At 37.1% G+C, this 15,881-nt stretch overlaps 1 protein-coding gene across 1 annotated transcript in view; it reads left to right on the top strand.

Moving 5' to 3' along the window:
* Positions 1-15,246, top strand: part of LOC112411720 (inorganic pyrophosphatase 2, mitochondrial-like) — a 183,453-nt gene extending 168,207 nt beyond the window's left edge. Inside the window, 3 exon segments of the mRNA XM_024763010.1 lie at positions 7,314-7,713; positions 14,927-15,012; positions 15,015-15,246. Of these exon segments, the coding sequence (XP_024618778.1) occupies positions 7,314-7,713; positions 14,927-15,012; positions 15,015-15,187 (659 nt within the window). The 3' untranslated portion in view covers positions 15,188-15,246.
* Positions 15,247-15,881: the final 635 nt, after the last annotated feature.

Raw genomic sequence — 15,881 nt, 5'->3', positions numbered from 1 at the left:
TTTCTTAAGAGAATCACAAGAAGTTGACTTCTCTCATTTACTCAATGTGAATATGTATGTATGTACTAGAATCCATCATTAGACCATGAAGGAAACCTATCTAAGTATGGAGTGAACAGTATTTATAGGAAAGCAGTGTTTTGTGTTTATGGTGACATAGTTTCGTCAGTATGTTGATGTTTATTTTACCTGCAGCCAAAAACAATCTAACAAATATATTTACTTTACATCGTTAAAAGGAATAATAGGGCTTCCCTGGTGGCGCAGTGGTTGAGAGTCCGCCTGCCGATGCAGGGGTACCAAAAAAAAAAAAAAAAAAAAAAAAAAAGGAATAATAATAAAAATGTTTTAAACTTAACAATGAACTTATTTAACAATGAGCACTAAAGAGTTCTCTACAAGAATTAGGAGCAAGTATGCTTATTATCAAAGATCACTATTTTAAATTGTCATGGAAACTAACCTGGCATTGAGACATTAAGTAGAAATAAGAGCTACAATTATTGAGCAAGAATGTAAAATAGTACCGAATACAGTTATTAGGTACCAGGAATTAACTGCCTTACATACATTATCTCACTTAATCCATAAAGGAATTCTATGATGTAAATGCTATTATTATCTTCATTTTACAGGTAAAGCAAGGGGAATTCAAGTAACTTAAGTAAAGGCAGAAGTTGGGATTTGCTCCAGGCAGACTGCTTTCAGAGACCACAGCCTTAACATATACACCCTTTTTCATAAACTGTACATGAAATAACTATTTGCCTGCAACACACACACACACACATACAAGATAATAAACTCTAAAAGTCTTAGAATTACAAAGAATGTTTAATAAAAATTCTAGATACAGGATCAAAGGGAAGAGTTAACAGCTGGCTCCTTTCCTCTATCCTCATGGATGGCTACTGTTAGCTCAAGGAATTGTGAGGAGTAGATCTACAATGATTGCAAAATAAATAATAATCTCTAGCTAAGAATTTGTACAAACCAAGCACTTGAACCTCATTGTTGAAATTAAAGTGAGGAATCTATATTGATAAGATGCAGCAGCCCTGGAGAATGGACTCTACTCCTGTATCCCTAAAGAGGTTACTTGATAAGCTATATAAAAGTTGAGATGATGGGCTTCCCTGGTGGCGCAGTGGTTGAGAGTCCGCCTGCCGATGCAGGAGACATGGGTTCGTGCCCCGGTCTGGGAAGATCCCAAATGTCGCGGAGCGGCTGGGCCCGTGGGCCATGGCCGCTGAGCCTGTGCATCCGGAGCCTGTGCTCCGCAACGGAAGAGGCCACAACAGTGAGAGGCCCGCGTACCGCAAAATAAAAAAAGTTGAGATGGTCTACCACATAGCCCCATCTCTTAACACCATGCATATATCAAGTGTGAAGTAACTGGAACATTAGAATCTTTGCCTGAAAATCATAAACTCTCTTCTATGCTGTTGTTGTGCATGCTGTTCTCTTGTCCATCTGTATCTTTTCCTAATGCTAAATTGACTTAAAGCTGGGTGAAGCCTATTGTGTTTTGTGAGTTTGATTGTTGTTCCAATACCAAAACCACTGCTGGAGAATGGGCACTGCAAAAGAAAATATTAGGGGCTTCCCTGGTGGTGCAGTGGTTAAGAATCCGCCTGCCAATGCAGGGGACACAGGTTTGAGCCCTGGTCCGGGAAGATCCCACATGCTGCAGAGCAGCTAAGCCTGTGTGGCACAACTACTGATCCTGCGCTCTAGAGCCCACGAGCCACAACTACTGAGCTCGTGTGCCACAACTACTGAAGCCTGCACACCTAGAGCCCGTGCTCTCCAACAAGAAAAGCCACCGCAATGAGAAGCCCACACATCACAACGAAGAGTAGCCCCCACTCGCTGTAACTAGAGAAAGCCTGTGCACAGCAATGAAGACCCAACACAGCCAAAAATTAATAAATAAAATAAATTTATTTAAAAAGAAGAAAATAACTGATTTCCCATACGCCTGAAATAACTAGTTAGAACTTATACTGCAGAATAGCATCCTTTAACAAAAACAAAAGTGTAAAACAATGCTAGCAAGAAATGTACATCAATATTTAATTATGGCAAAAGTGAAATGAGATAAGCATTTTCTAACTCTTCTTTGGCAGGAATCTAACATAATACACCCTTTCTAGGGAAAAACTCAGATTTATGAAATTGAAACTTTAAAATATTCCTGTCTTTTTAGCCACTCATTTCATTTCAAGAATGTATCTTAATGAAATAGGCATGGTTTAGACAAATGTATGTGGACAAAACTACTCATCACAGTGTGGTAATTTAAAAAAAAAAGATTTTTTTAAAGGTAAATAAATATGACTCACAATATTAATAGCCATTAAAACTAATGTTTTTGAAGAATGTTAAATAACTAAAGGTAAGATTAAAAATAAAAAGCTAAAGGAAAAAGCAGAATCCAAAACTGTATGCAGAATATTATTTCAATTGCACTACACACACACATACACAACCCACTAAAGCACGTATGTTGGAAATACACTAAAATATTAACCTTGTTCTTTTAGAGAGTAGGATTATGGATAATTCTATTTTCTTTTATACCACAAAATTTAATCTGCATGAGAGCAAAAATACATTTGTCTTGTTCATTGCAATCTTTTGAGAATGTCTCATATATTATAGGTGCTAAAGACATATCTTGAACGAATGAACATTTTTTCCCTTTTCTAAAATAAGTATTTATTGATTTCTAATAGGAAAAATTCAATAATTGTTTTAAATGTGTATATGTATATATAATCTGTCCTTGAATAAATTCTATACAGATTTGTAGACAGGCTAATTTCCGTATATGGAAATTTACACATCATATAATTTTAATCCAAAAGAATTTGCTCCCAAACCCAAGTTTGTGCATGCAAACATCAAATTTTTATTAGTTATTTCCTTTTATTAGTTATATGTTCAACAAAGAAAAATTTTAAAGTATAAGTATTTCCAGAATCTTTTTGACTCTACATTTCCCCCTTATTCTCAATTTCCATACCAAAAATTACAGTTAGGTAATATGATTCAAGGGGATAAACTTGGTCACTCATTAATGAAATGTTTTAACAAAGATAAGGTTTCTTCCTTAATAAAAAAAAAGTTTAAAGTACATTTGAAATGAAGTTCTAAGTGATTATCAGGGTTTCATGAAAATAAGGAAATTCTTGGACAAAATTTCATTCGGCAATACATGTGGAGGTTTGTGATCCTCTAGGAAAAGCACTGGGTCCCAAGAACAAGTGTTTGGCAAACTCTTAGACTGCAGTGGTGAAGGCCAGTTCAAACTAGTTTAATCGAAAAGGAAATTTAATGATTTACTGAACCAGGAAGTCATAGATACATATGGTGTCTGGCACAGTGAAATCAGTGGGCTCAAACAACATTATCAGAGCGTTCTTTCTCCATTTCATGATTCTTTTACTCTACCTAGCTACATTCTGCATGCAGGCTATCACCACATGGTAGACAACATGACTACCAGCAAGACAACTACATCTTTCCTTAACATCCCTAGCTTAACATTTCCAGAAACAGAACTTCCCTATCTGTCTATATATCAATCCTATGCAATGCTCTGCTTGACCATCACCCAAAGTTGGTCAGACTCAAGTTAAGGGCACAGTCCTCCAGACTGCCAAGTATGCCCAAGACTTCTGACACCACGTGAAAAATCAGAGGCAACAGTCTCAAGACTGCTCTCATTTCAGACACCAGGCACAAGTTCAGTGTTCCCAAAAGGACACCCTTACTTCAGACCAGCTAGCTAAAAATTCAGGGGAGTTCTCATGACCACCCACAGGTTTGATGGTTCACTAGAACAACTCATAGGACTCGGGAAAACATTAGACTTATCATTACAGTTTTATTATAGCAAAAGGATACAAGTTAGAATCAACCAAAGGAAAACATGCATAGGGCAAAATCTGGAAGGGTTCCAGATGCAAAGCTTTCACCATCCTCAGAGATGCATTACTCTTCCAGCACCCATATATGACAATACTCTAAGAGTACTCCCAGCTAAGGAGGCTCACCCAAACTTCCACGGCCAGAGTTTTTATGGGGGTTTAATATGTAGGCATGATTGATTGAATATTACCTGCATGGTTTAGCTCAATCTCCAGCCCACATACTTCCCAGAAGTCAGTCTGACATCACGTGGTCTAAGGAACCCACCATGACTAATAGAGACACTCCTCGCAGGAAATTACAAGGGTTTAGAGGTTGCCTCCTAGAAACAGGAGACAAAGGCCAGATGTGTCTTTGAGCTGAGGCCAAATTCTTTATTACACAGTCATACTTGCCCATCCCTAAAAGAATTGATCACTAATGCTTAGTGAATGAAATAATCTGATAGGCCAAACTAGATCTGCTTATATCCCAGTAGCAGGAGTAAAGCATGCTAGAGAGGAAGTTCCCAGAAGGAACCGTAAGAATAAAAGCTAGGACAATACATATGTTAAACAGACATAACCTTTAGCCACAGATGTCCGCTACAACTAGCAACAAACATTACTTCATTATCTAAAAATATTCAGACTTTAAAAACTAATAGGAAACTTAGGGGAGATATGAAGAAATGAATCTTAAAACCCTATGAGTATAAACTAATCAAATAGAAATCTTTCTAAGTAAAACATTAAGAATGAATATAAGAAAATTACTTAAAGAGTATGGTTTCAATAAATATTTGTCTGTAGTACAAACTTTAAAATTATAATACATTTTTTCTTTTCTTCTTTCCTATGAACTGTAATGCCTAGTAAGTACAGCTGTTATTTTTGTTTGTTTCATCATATTTTTAAATTGAAGTATAGTTAATTTACAATGTTGTGTTAGTTTCTAGTGTACAGCAAACTGATTCAGTTATACATATACATATTCTTTTTCATATTCTTTCCCATTACAGTTATTACAAGCTATTGAATATAGTTCATTAGGCTATACTGTAGGACCTTATTGTTTATCTACTTTATATACAATAGTTTGTATCTGCTAATCCCAAACTCCTAATTTATGCCTCTCTCCCTTTCCCCTTTGGTAACCATAAGCTTATTTTCTATGTCTGTGAGTCTGTTTCTGTTTTGTAAATTAAAACAGAGTTACCATATGATCCAACAATTCCACTCTTGGGCATATATACAGAGAAAACTCTAATTTGAAAAGATACATGCACCCCAATATTCATAGCAGCACTATTTACAATAGCCAAGACGTGGAAGCAACCTAAGTGTCCATCAACAGATGAATGGATAAAGAAGGTGTGTGTGTGTGTGTGTATATATATATATATATATATATAAAATGGAATACTACTCAGCCACAAAATAAGAATGAAATAATGCCATCTGCAGCAACATGGTAGGACCCAGAGATTATCATACAAAGTAAAGTAAGTGAAACAGAGAAAGACAAATATCATATGATACCACTTATATGTGGAATCTAAAATATGATATAACCGTTTTTATTATAGAAAAACGTCATTCTAAGTCTCAGTTTTCTTATTTGCAAAATGAGGTTATTACTTACCTACTACATAATGTTATTACGAGGGTTAGAGAAAAGGTTTGTAGAATTCCAAGCACAATGTCTGTCATTTAACAGATAATATCAAATTGATACTGTTGTGGGCTTCCCCGGTGGTGCAGTGGTTGAGAGTCCACCTGCTGATGCAGGGGACACGGGTTCGTGCCCCGGTCCGGGAAGATCCCACATGCCGCGGAGCAGCTAGGCCCGTGAGCCATGGCCGCTGAGCCTGCGCATCCGGAGCCTGTGCTCTGAAATGGGAGAGGCCACAACAGTGAGAGTCCCGTGTACCGAAAAAAAAAAAAAAAAAAAAAAATTGATACTGTTGTTGCCACTGTTGCTTCCCGAAATTAAAAGCCACAGCTCATATGTAGTAAGTGAGATATCCAAATATGAATGATCACAACCTAGGAAAAGCAGAACTCAGAAGAATCACTTTCTAATGCTTTAGAATAAGACAGCAATGCATAAGGGAAAGACATTTGAATCGAGAACAAAAGGCCTGATTTCATGCTTCTTTCCCACCACTTTATGTACTAAGCAACCATGGGCAAGTCACTTTACTCCTATTGGCCTTAACTTTAACATCTATAAAGTGGGGATAATAGTCCCTTTTTTTTTTACTGTCTTTACTGGATTCTTCATGTGATATGTTGAGAAAGTATTATACAAAATGAGTGGCACTAGTAGTTATATAACCATATTTTGCTTTGTATATATAAAGAAATATTATACAATTAAGGCAAAATATGTAAACTTCAATTGCTTACATAATTATTGTATCAAGAGAGAAAAGTTGTTTCTATTACTCCACAAACATAAGAAAGACCTTATCACATTATAAAAAGCATAAAATGCTAAAGATATATCTAATTATATGTTATATCAAGGGTTACAATTTATGACTAAGATATAAGAAAAGATAGATGGCTATAAACTTGTATATTTAGCAGTATTAATAGCAGAAGTAACCAGTGCCAATCCTGTCAACTGGAATATTGACACTAGCAGAATATGACAGAATTATGAACACCATTTCTGAACACCCAAGCTCCAAGTTCCATGGGAACAAATTCCTCAGGCCACATAAGATTTTTTTACTTTCATTATATTATGGATCATATGATCTAAACAATCACTTTTAGCCTAAAAGAGTTAGTAGAATGTCTAAGTTGTGACCAAAGAATAATAAGGAAGACAAGCTTCCTTATTAATAATAAGCACCTTCCCTTCTCCAGAAAATGTCAAAGGGTTATGCTAATATAATTTTCCACACAGTCTGAGCATCATAGTACTTCAAAGAACATTGCTTCAAAGCCAGACTCCCAGCCTGGAAATCTTCAAGCCATCTTTGACTCCTCCATCTCTTACATTCAATCAGTTATTAAATCTCCTGGATTTTTCCTTAAAATTTCTCTCAAGTTTGTTCCTTTAATCTCCATTTTCTCTGCCACCATCGCAGTCCATGTCATCACCTTTTGTTAAAACTCTACCTCCTCCAGTTTTTTCTCCCTTGAACACAGCCTATAAAATTCTGCCTCTTTATCTCCCTAAAAATACTATTTATACTTACATCCTGCCACATCCTTGCTTTGGAGCCTGTAATCCAGTCAATCCTTTGATTCCAAGGGAGGAGCTTTTTTAAAAAGCACTGATGCCAAAGTTCTACCTGAAGAGGTTCTGATTTAATTCATCTCAGTCAGAGCAAGTCATGAATTTTTCTTTGAAAGTTCCTCTGGGCTTCCCTGGTGGCGCAGTGGTTGAGAGTCCATCATTGAATCCCATTAAACAAGATGTAAAGGATGGCAAGCTTCCCTATGTGGCAAATATCTTTCCTCACAAGGGTTATATATGGAATGATGGTGCCCTCCCTCAGACTTGGGAAGATCCCCATCGAAAAGATAAGAGCACAGACTGCTGTGGAGATAATAATCCTATTCATATTTGTGAGATACGCTCAAAGGTTCTTTCTCGTGGAGATGTTGTTCATGTGAAGATCCCTGGAATTCTGGCTCTTATTGATCAGGATGAAACAGATTGGAAATTAATTGCTATCAATGTGAATGATCCTGAAGCCTCAAAGTTTCATTGCCAGACTCCCAGCCTGGAAATCTTCAAGCCATCTTTGACTCCTCCATCTCTTACATTCAATCAGTTATTAAATCTCCTGGATTTTTCCTTAAAATTTCTCTCAAGTTTGTTCCTTTAATCTCCATTTTCTCTGCCACCATCGCAGTCCATGTCATCACCTTTTGTTAAAACTCTACCTCCTCCAGTTTTTTCTCCCTTGAACACAGCCTATAAAATTCTGCCTCTTTATCTCCCTAAAAATACTATTTATACTTACATCCTGCCACATCCTTGCTTTGGAGCCTGTAATCCAGTCAATCCTTTGATTCCAAGGGAGGAGCTTTTTTAAAAAGCACTGATGCCAAAGTTCTACCTGAAGAGGTTCTGATTTAATTCATCTCAGTCAGAGCAAGTCATGAATTTTTCTTTGAAAGTTCCTCTGGGCTTCCCTGGTGGCGCAGTGGTTGAGAGTCCACCTGCCGATGCAGGGGACACGGGTTCGTGCCCTGGTCCGGGAAGATCCCACATGCCGCGGAGCGGCTAGGCCCGTGAGCCATGGCTGCTGAGCCTGCGCGTCCGGAGCCTGTACTCCGCAACGGGAGAGGCCACAGCAGTAAGAGGCCCACGTACCGCAAAGAAAAAAAAAAGTTCCCCTGGTGTTTCTAACGTGTAGCCAGATTTGGAAACCACTGTGATGAATCTCTATTGCTTACTAAGTCAAGCTAGAACTCCTGTAGCAGTCACTGCAGGTGCTCTCCCCAGAGGCTTTACCATCCTACTGACCTTTCTGTGTGTCCATTCCTTGGCTTTGGGGTGACGTGCTTTTAATAATTACCAGCACATACTACTCTCTTCCAATGACTGTCCTGGAGCTACTAGAGCTACTTTGTCCCTGCTCCTGCAAAGAAAACAGGAAGGGCCCGGGAGTTTACATCCCCTGGGGTAACCAGCAGTTGATGCCCAAATAATGTGGGAGTGTGACAGCCTAGCTCCCTTGCCTGGATTTGGACATATTCTGAGGTGTAATTTACACTTCAGAACTCCCTGGCAGGATCAGGCTGAAACTGGGACTTTGCCTAAAAACACACACACACTTATTTGGCTTCTTCCCCTTCCCTTCACGCCCTTACTCATTTCTCCTGGGAGTACTTCTCTAAGAAATCACTTGCACATGAATCCTCATCACAAGGTCTGCTTACAGAGACCCAAGGCAACCTAAGGCAACATCTTGGTCAAAACAGTTCATAACTTGTCACACCATGTTTTCTACAATTACCCAACATCCACCAGCAATGCTAGTTTTCTCATCCACTGTGCTTATTCCACACCACTCTTTAAGCCTGCTATTTCCCCTCACCCAAGACGCCTCTTCCCTGCCTCTGTGACCATCAAAACTTCCCACCTTCCAAAAACAAGCTCTAGATATCTCCCCCATCCCATGCAGAGCCCAAGGCCCTACCCATGATAAGTGCTCAATAAATGTGGGTTGAACTGGTGCTGCCTCCTCCATCAAACTCATCCTGACAATTCCAGCACAGGTAACTCTAGCTGTCTTCTCTAACTTGTATATTTAATGTCAGATCCACAATCAGCTGTTGATTCTTTCAACCAATATTTGTGTGATTACTATGTACCAGGAACTGTGCTCATCACAGGGAGTGAAACAGTGATTGAGGATATTTCTGCCAGCATGGAGCTTACAGTCAAGTTAAGGATGCAGACATTAAGCAAATAATCACACAAATAAATGTTAATTTATAACCATGAACATCTAAGATGAGATAAATGGTACTGTGAGAGAATATATGAGTAGTAATGTCCCTATCTAGGATTTCTCTGAATAAATAATGAAGAAAGAACAACCTAAAATTACTGTCCTGTTTTCTGTTCTAGGGGTTCTTAGACCCCCTTCCTCTGTAAAATTGCCTACAAATTTTATGTAACTATGTATTATTGTATTAACAGATTTTCAAGGAGTCCATGACCCAAAATTTTGCACAATGTTAACCCTGTAGAAAATAATGCCATGTTTATTAACTGACTCCTACAGGTGCTTTATCTATCTTATCTGTAGGTCCTTGTTTATAGAAATATTAGCATTTTTGTTTTGTATCGCGTATCATTTAGTTTAATGTTAGACATAGGCACATCACTTAACAAATATTTGTTTTCCTCCCCGAGTATTTCAGCCTGAGTATTTCTACAGAACTCAGACCCTCAAAAACAAATTTTAAAAGTGTCTTTATTTTCTTTATTGAATAAGAGCACATTTTGAGCAGTTGTGGTTGGAGTGACAATGATTATCTGGTTTTTCTCTGGGTACCAGGAAAACAAGAGCAACAAAACAGGATTTGCATGTTAAAACCTGCCTGTGCTACTAGTGCCAAACAATTGTCACTACATTTCTTCAGAGTTCTGTTTCTTCAGGGAGTTAACACTTTCATTCTGGGAACTCCCTGCTACATCCCCAAACCTTAGCTACCCTAAAAGTATATTACCAGGTAAAAGCAGAAAACATTCATTTCATACACAAAAAGATGAAAGCTGATTACTTAATCAGTTATACTGATCAATTTAAAAAAAAAACAATGAAAAATTAAAATTTCATTTAAAATGCCACTGGAAAATATTTGTGACTATTACACATACACTGAAAATAAGTGTTACATATGTACAAACTAAAAAATATGTGTTTATATATACTAGAAATAAATATGCTTTCAATATGTATATTTATATATGTTGCAGATAAATTAATGTATATAAAGGCCATAATTTTTAACTGACATCAACAAATACCTGAACATAAAATAATAAAATAAATAAGATTATCCCAGATTCCAATATATTGTTAAAAATGTAATAATTTCAACAACTTGTACTTGAATCTCAGGTCCAGAAGACCTGAAATAATGGTGCAAAACGTGAAAAACACAGAAACCACAGAAAATATTAAAACAATACAATAAACTGTTAAATCAAAGTACAAAAAAAACTTCAAGTTTATTGTCCTCAACACCTATCAAAGACTAAAAGAGAGAAAAAGACTAATATAATGCCATATTCTCAATTCATGCTTTTCTTAAACTTCAAGCTCTGAGTCTCAAAGATGGGTTGTTACTAGGATATCTGAAGAGATGACACCATATGCGCACATCAATATTTTAACAGACTGCCACCCTTGAATGATCAAGGGACCAAACACCAAATTTCTAAAATTTACTTCCTTTTCCCATAGGTTGACAACCCTTGTGCCCCTGTACTCCTGCTTAGCACTTCCATGATAGGTATACAGATAAAGGAAGAGGAAGTTAGATGCAAATAATGTTGGCACTTAACAACAATTCAGGTATAAGGTTTGATATAGTAATTGAAATCCATAGTTCAATCTCAAAGCAAGATTGGATTTATAGTTTTCCCTTCCTGTTAGCATATGGGATCAAATGCATGCTAAGTAGTTATACATTAGAAACCAAGTCTCAAAGATGACTTTAGGAAGGTAGCATCAGGTAAAAAATTACTGTCCATACAGGGAATGATGACAAGGAATGATGACAAGGAATGAAACAGTATAAGGCAATCTAATTTTGCCATCTCTTGCTTCTACTTTCTAGGGCTTTGAAGCAAAGATCAGTGTTTCCTAACATTTTGTCCTCCCAGGAATGTAGTACTCCCATAGACATTGTCAACAATTCTTCATGCTAACTCTACGCTTTCTTTTGCCGCTTCAATGCAAGTAAAGATAAACTGATTTTACTGTAAATACGGATGGTTTTGATTTAGCTCCCATTTTTAAACTAATTTATTCTTAAATGTCAGCATTTTAATTATTAATGGCAAATTATCTGCTACCCACTTCATGAGTAATGAAGATTGACCAATATGTTGATATCCCAAAGTGGACAGCTGCTGACCATAAACAATTAACACTAACTTGCCTATTCTAACCAAGGAACTAAAGAACTGTGAGATAACTAGCATGGCATCCTACAACTGAAAAAAGAAATACTTAGTAGCCATTTAGTCCTGTATGTTGCAACTCCTCTGTCAGGAACTCTTATATGCAATGAAAGACTACCAAATTTTTCTTTCCTTCCCTACTGACACTTTTAGCCAGGGTGAGGGGAATAAAGGTGATAGTAACCATAGTAGAAAGGAGACGGGCTAATAAATATGATGGAGGAGGTTTCACATGTGTATTATACATATAATATGATTATGGATGAGTGCTATGGAAGAAACAACGTCTAGAGGTCAGGAAAATGGCAGCCGCACTGTGCCCCAAGAAGGGTCACTGGGCTGTCACTGACCAGGAAAGACTCACTAAAAGCAGTGGGATAGGACTTCAATGTTTTTACTTCACTTCAGTCAGCCAAAGTACTGCATTTTTCAAACTGGATTCATACTTGGGTTGCTTTCACTATGTAAATAAAACAAATGAAGAATTTTTCAATAACAATGGATCTTTTACTTGGCATATTAAACCCCTCCCCCAACGCCACCCCCCAACCCCGCCACTACCACAACCCTTAAGCCAAGGCACTCCTCCAATGACTTTGATTGAGCCTTTTGTAGAATTATGAACTTGGAGAGCTTTTTAAAGGAGAAACGAATGACCTGAACGCCAGGTGGGATTTAGCCAAAGCTGTCACAGCTCTGGTTGTTACCCCTCATAATCCATCTTGCTGAATCAAAAAGCAAACTGTGAACAAACAGCTTAGGCAGTTTGTTTGAAGATACACTCCTGTCTTTCTAGGAGGGATTAAGTCACGGCTACAGTTTGTTTGGAAAATGATTATCCACATGAAAATTATTAAATTCATGTGACATCTCTTTGTGCTGAAATGTTTTATAACTTTTCGCCTCTGGATCATAGTGACAATGATGCTGTAGTTTTTATACTAAAACACAGGCTCTCTCCACAGTCTTTCAAAAAGTCGTCAATTTTTTTTGCATTTGCCACAAGCATACAGAAGATGTTGACTTTCAAACTTTTAAATAATAAGGGTTCAAGCTCTGCCTTTAAAAGGCATCACAGCAATACCAGATGTGGAGAGAAGAGGATTATTTTCAGCTTTTATTCTAAACACTGGATTCCATAAAAGCCACATTCATACCCTGCTGGGGGAGACAGATTAAGTGGCTGAGACCTTGAGCAAGAAAGGAAGAATAAAGGCAACCCTGTGATACAGCAGAAGTAAAGTGTTTTCCCTTAGAGTAAATGGAGTGATATTAAATTTTCATTGTGGTAAGCAGATCTAACCCTTGGAATACAGTATAATCTCTAAATATCTAAGCAATCAGCCTCTTATATCACCAAATATTGCATTTTTGATACTCAATGTATTTTGGTATGCAGGTAACTCTTGAATTGAGGTGAGAAGAGAGGCTGGGGGAGGAGGGTGTTATTCAACAAACACTAAATGGTTGCTATGTTTCAGGCACCATTGTGGGTCTTGGATAAACAGGCTTAATAAAACACTGGCCCTCTCTTCTTATACTCATAGTCTAGTAAGGGAGACAGACACGTAAACAACAGATTACTAACCATTGTGATAAAGAGCACAATAGAAGGGTAACCATTATGTTGATTAAGCAGAACTCCATAGAATGCAGACCAAAAAAAAAACCCAAACAAATAACAACTTCGTTCATTCCCTTTATACTAGGTCCTTTATAACCAATCTGCAGATTCATTTTTTTCTCTTGTCCTTTGAAGAAAATTTTGGGTAAGGTAAGGTCCCATAATTTTCTTAGACACTCTTCTTTTAAGTTACTTTTAGTGCCAAGAATAATCTAGCTCAGTAATAATAACGTCTAGTCCAGTTTATTAATCAAAACACCAACTTGATTTAAAGTTAAAACTTCTTCCCTCTGCCAACTGGTAGTAGTTTCAAGCTGGGACACTTAAAGTGGAGGAGAAGGGTATGGTCTTCATTTTTCTCTATTTCCTCCCTTGCATTCTTTAACCCATCCAACTCCCATCTCCACACACAAAATTGCTTCTGTCTCCATCAGGGATGGAACTAGGCAAAGAGAGAAGAAAGCATCAGGAAATGTCTTAACTTGACTGGTACTATTAGAATCTGAACAAAGTAAATTCTTTCTCTAATAAGGTAAATTTATTTACTTATCCCACGAATATTAATGGAACACCAATTACATTTTAAGAACTGTTACAAACACTGAGGACACATAATAAAAAATCAAAGTCCCTGATTCCATGGACTTTACAGTCTAGTGGGGGCTATAAGTCAACATACATTATACTAAATATATATAATTTATTCAGATAGATTGTATGTAAAATACAATGTTAATTATATTAAAAATATGTTAGATGGTGACAAGTGCTATGGAAAAATATTAAACAGGAAAGGGGGATAAGGAGCATGAGAGGTAGGTTAATTTTACTTAGGGCAGTCAGGAAAGCTTTTTCTGATAAGGTGATATTTGAGCAAGAGACCTGAAAAAAACTGAAGGATTTAAGCCAAGAAAATATCAGATTAAAGAGCATTCCGGCCTGAGAGAATAATAACTGCAAAGCCCCTGAGGTAGGCAAATGTTTAGTATGTTCAAAGAACAGCAAGAAGGCCAGTAGTATGGCTAGAGTAGAAGAAGAAAAGGAAAGAATGTTGGAGATGAGGCCAAAGAAGTAGAAAAATCTTAGATCAAATATAAGGTATGCAGAGGCCATTGGGCTTTTTTCTGAGTTAAAAAGAGAAGCTCCTGGAAGTTTTGAGCAGAGAAGTAAAATGATATAATGTATGTTTTTAAAATATCAGTCTGGCTTCAAGGTGGAGAATAGATGGTAAGGCAAACATGGAAGCAGGAAGACAATTCGGAAGCTACCAGAAGAATTTAGGCAAGAGATGACGGTAGCTTGAATCACTATGCCTGAGTAGGAAGCAGGTAGAGAGCATTAGACAGATTCTGAATATACTATAAAAGATTTAATGATGGACCAATTATGGGTATGAGAGTGAGAAAAAAGTCAAAGCTAACTGCAAAATTTTTGACCTCAGAAACTCAAAGAAGGATGTTGCTACTTATAGAAATAGGGGAAAATGTGAGAAGGTAAGGTTTGACTTAAAAAACAAACAAGCAAAGGAAACAAAAGCAAATAAACAAATGGGATTACATCAAACTAAAAAGTACAGCAAAGAAAACTACCAACAAAACGAAAAGGCCACCGGTTGAATGGGAGAAGAAATCTGCAAACAATATATCCAATAAGGAGTTAATATCAAAGTATACAAAGAACTCATATAATCCCTGCATCGGCAGGTGGACTCTCAACCACTGCGCCACCAGGGAAGCCCAACCAGTTTGCTTTTAATGGAGAATTCAAGAACAAGGCTTTTGCTCTTAAAGTTATTAAATCTACTTGCTTATGGAGAAGTGTGATGGAGGGGCTATAAATTGGACAAACGTGCAGGTATGTGATAGCCCTTTCCACTGCTCTCAAGAGGAAGCTAGATCATTAGTTGAATCGGTGTCATTTTCACTGAATAAAGGAAGTAATGAAGAAGATCAAGTATGGCACCTCCTTGGCAAGTGATGAGAACATTTGAAGTTCTGCCATCAGGATTCCAGTCTCTAAGAACTACAAGACTCCCATCTCCCCCAAGTGCTAGAAACAGGCAGATCTATGAGAATTTGCTAACTTCCTGTTGAAACTTTTTTTTTTCAAACTTTTTGATATGCAATGTGTAAATAAACATTGAAATTTTTGAAAAAAAAGGAGAACAAATGACAAGTGTTTGCAAGGATGTGAAGAAAAGAAAGAAAAAGGAAACCTCATGCACTGTTGGTGGGAATGTAAATTGGTGAGGCCACTATAGAAAACAGTATGGAGGTTCCTCAAAAAACTAGAAACAGAACTACCACGTGATCCAGAAATCTCACTCCTGGGTATATATCTGGAAAAAATGAAAGCACTAATTTGAAAGGATACATACACACCAATGTTCACAGCAGCACTATTTATAACAGCCAAGATACGGAAGCAACCCAAGTGCCCATCAACAGATGAATGACTAAAGATGTGGTGTGTATATATATATATATATATATATATACATATATATGTATATATACAATGGAATATTACTCAGACATAAAAAAGAATGAAATTCTGCCATTTGCAACAACATGGATGGACCCAGAGTGTATTGTGCAAAGTGAAATAAGTCACAGAGAAAGACAAAAAGACATAATGTATGATTTCTATTATGTGTGGATTCTAAAAAAAC

Source organism: Neophocaena asiaeorientalis, unplaced genomic scaffold (genome assembly GCF_003031525.2).
Source record: "Neophocaena asiaeorientalis asiaeorientalis breed wild unplaced genomic scaffold, Neophocaena_asiaeorientalis_V1.1 scaffold449, whole genome shotgun sequence".
Classification (NCBI taxonomy): domain Eukaryota; kingdom Metazoa; phylum Chordata; class Mammalia; order Artiodactyla; family Phocoenidae; genus Neophocaena; species Neophocaena asiaeorientalis.
This window is presented reverse-complemented; position numbering and strand designations above follow the sequence as displayed.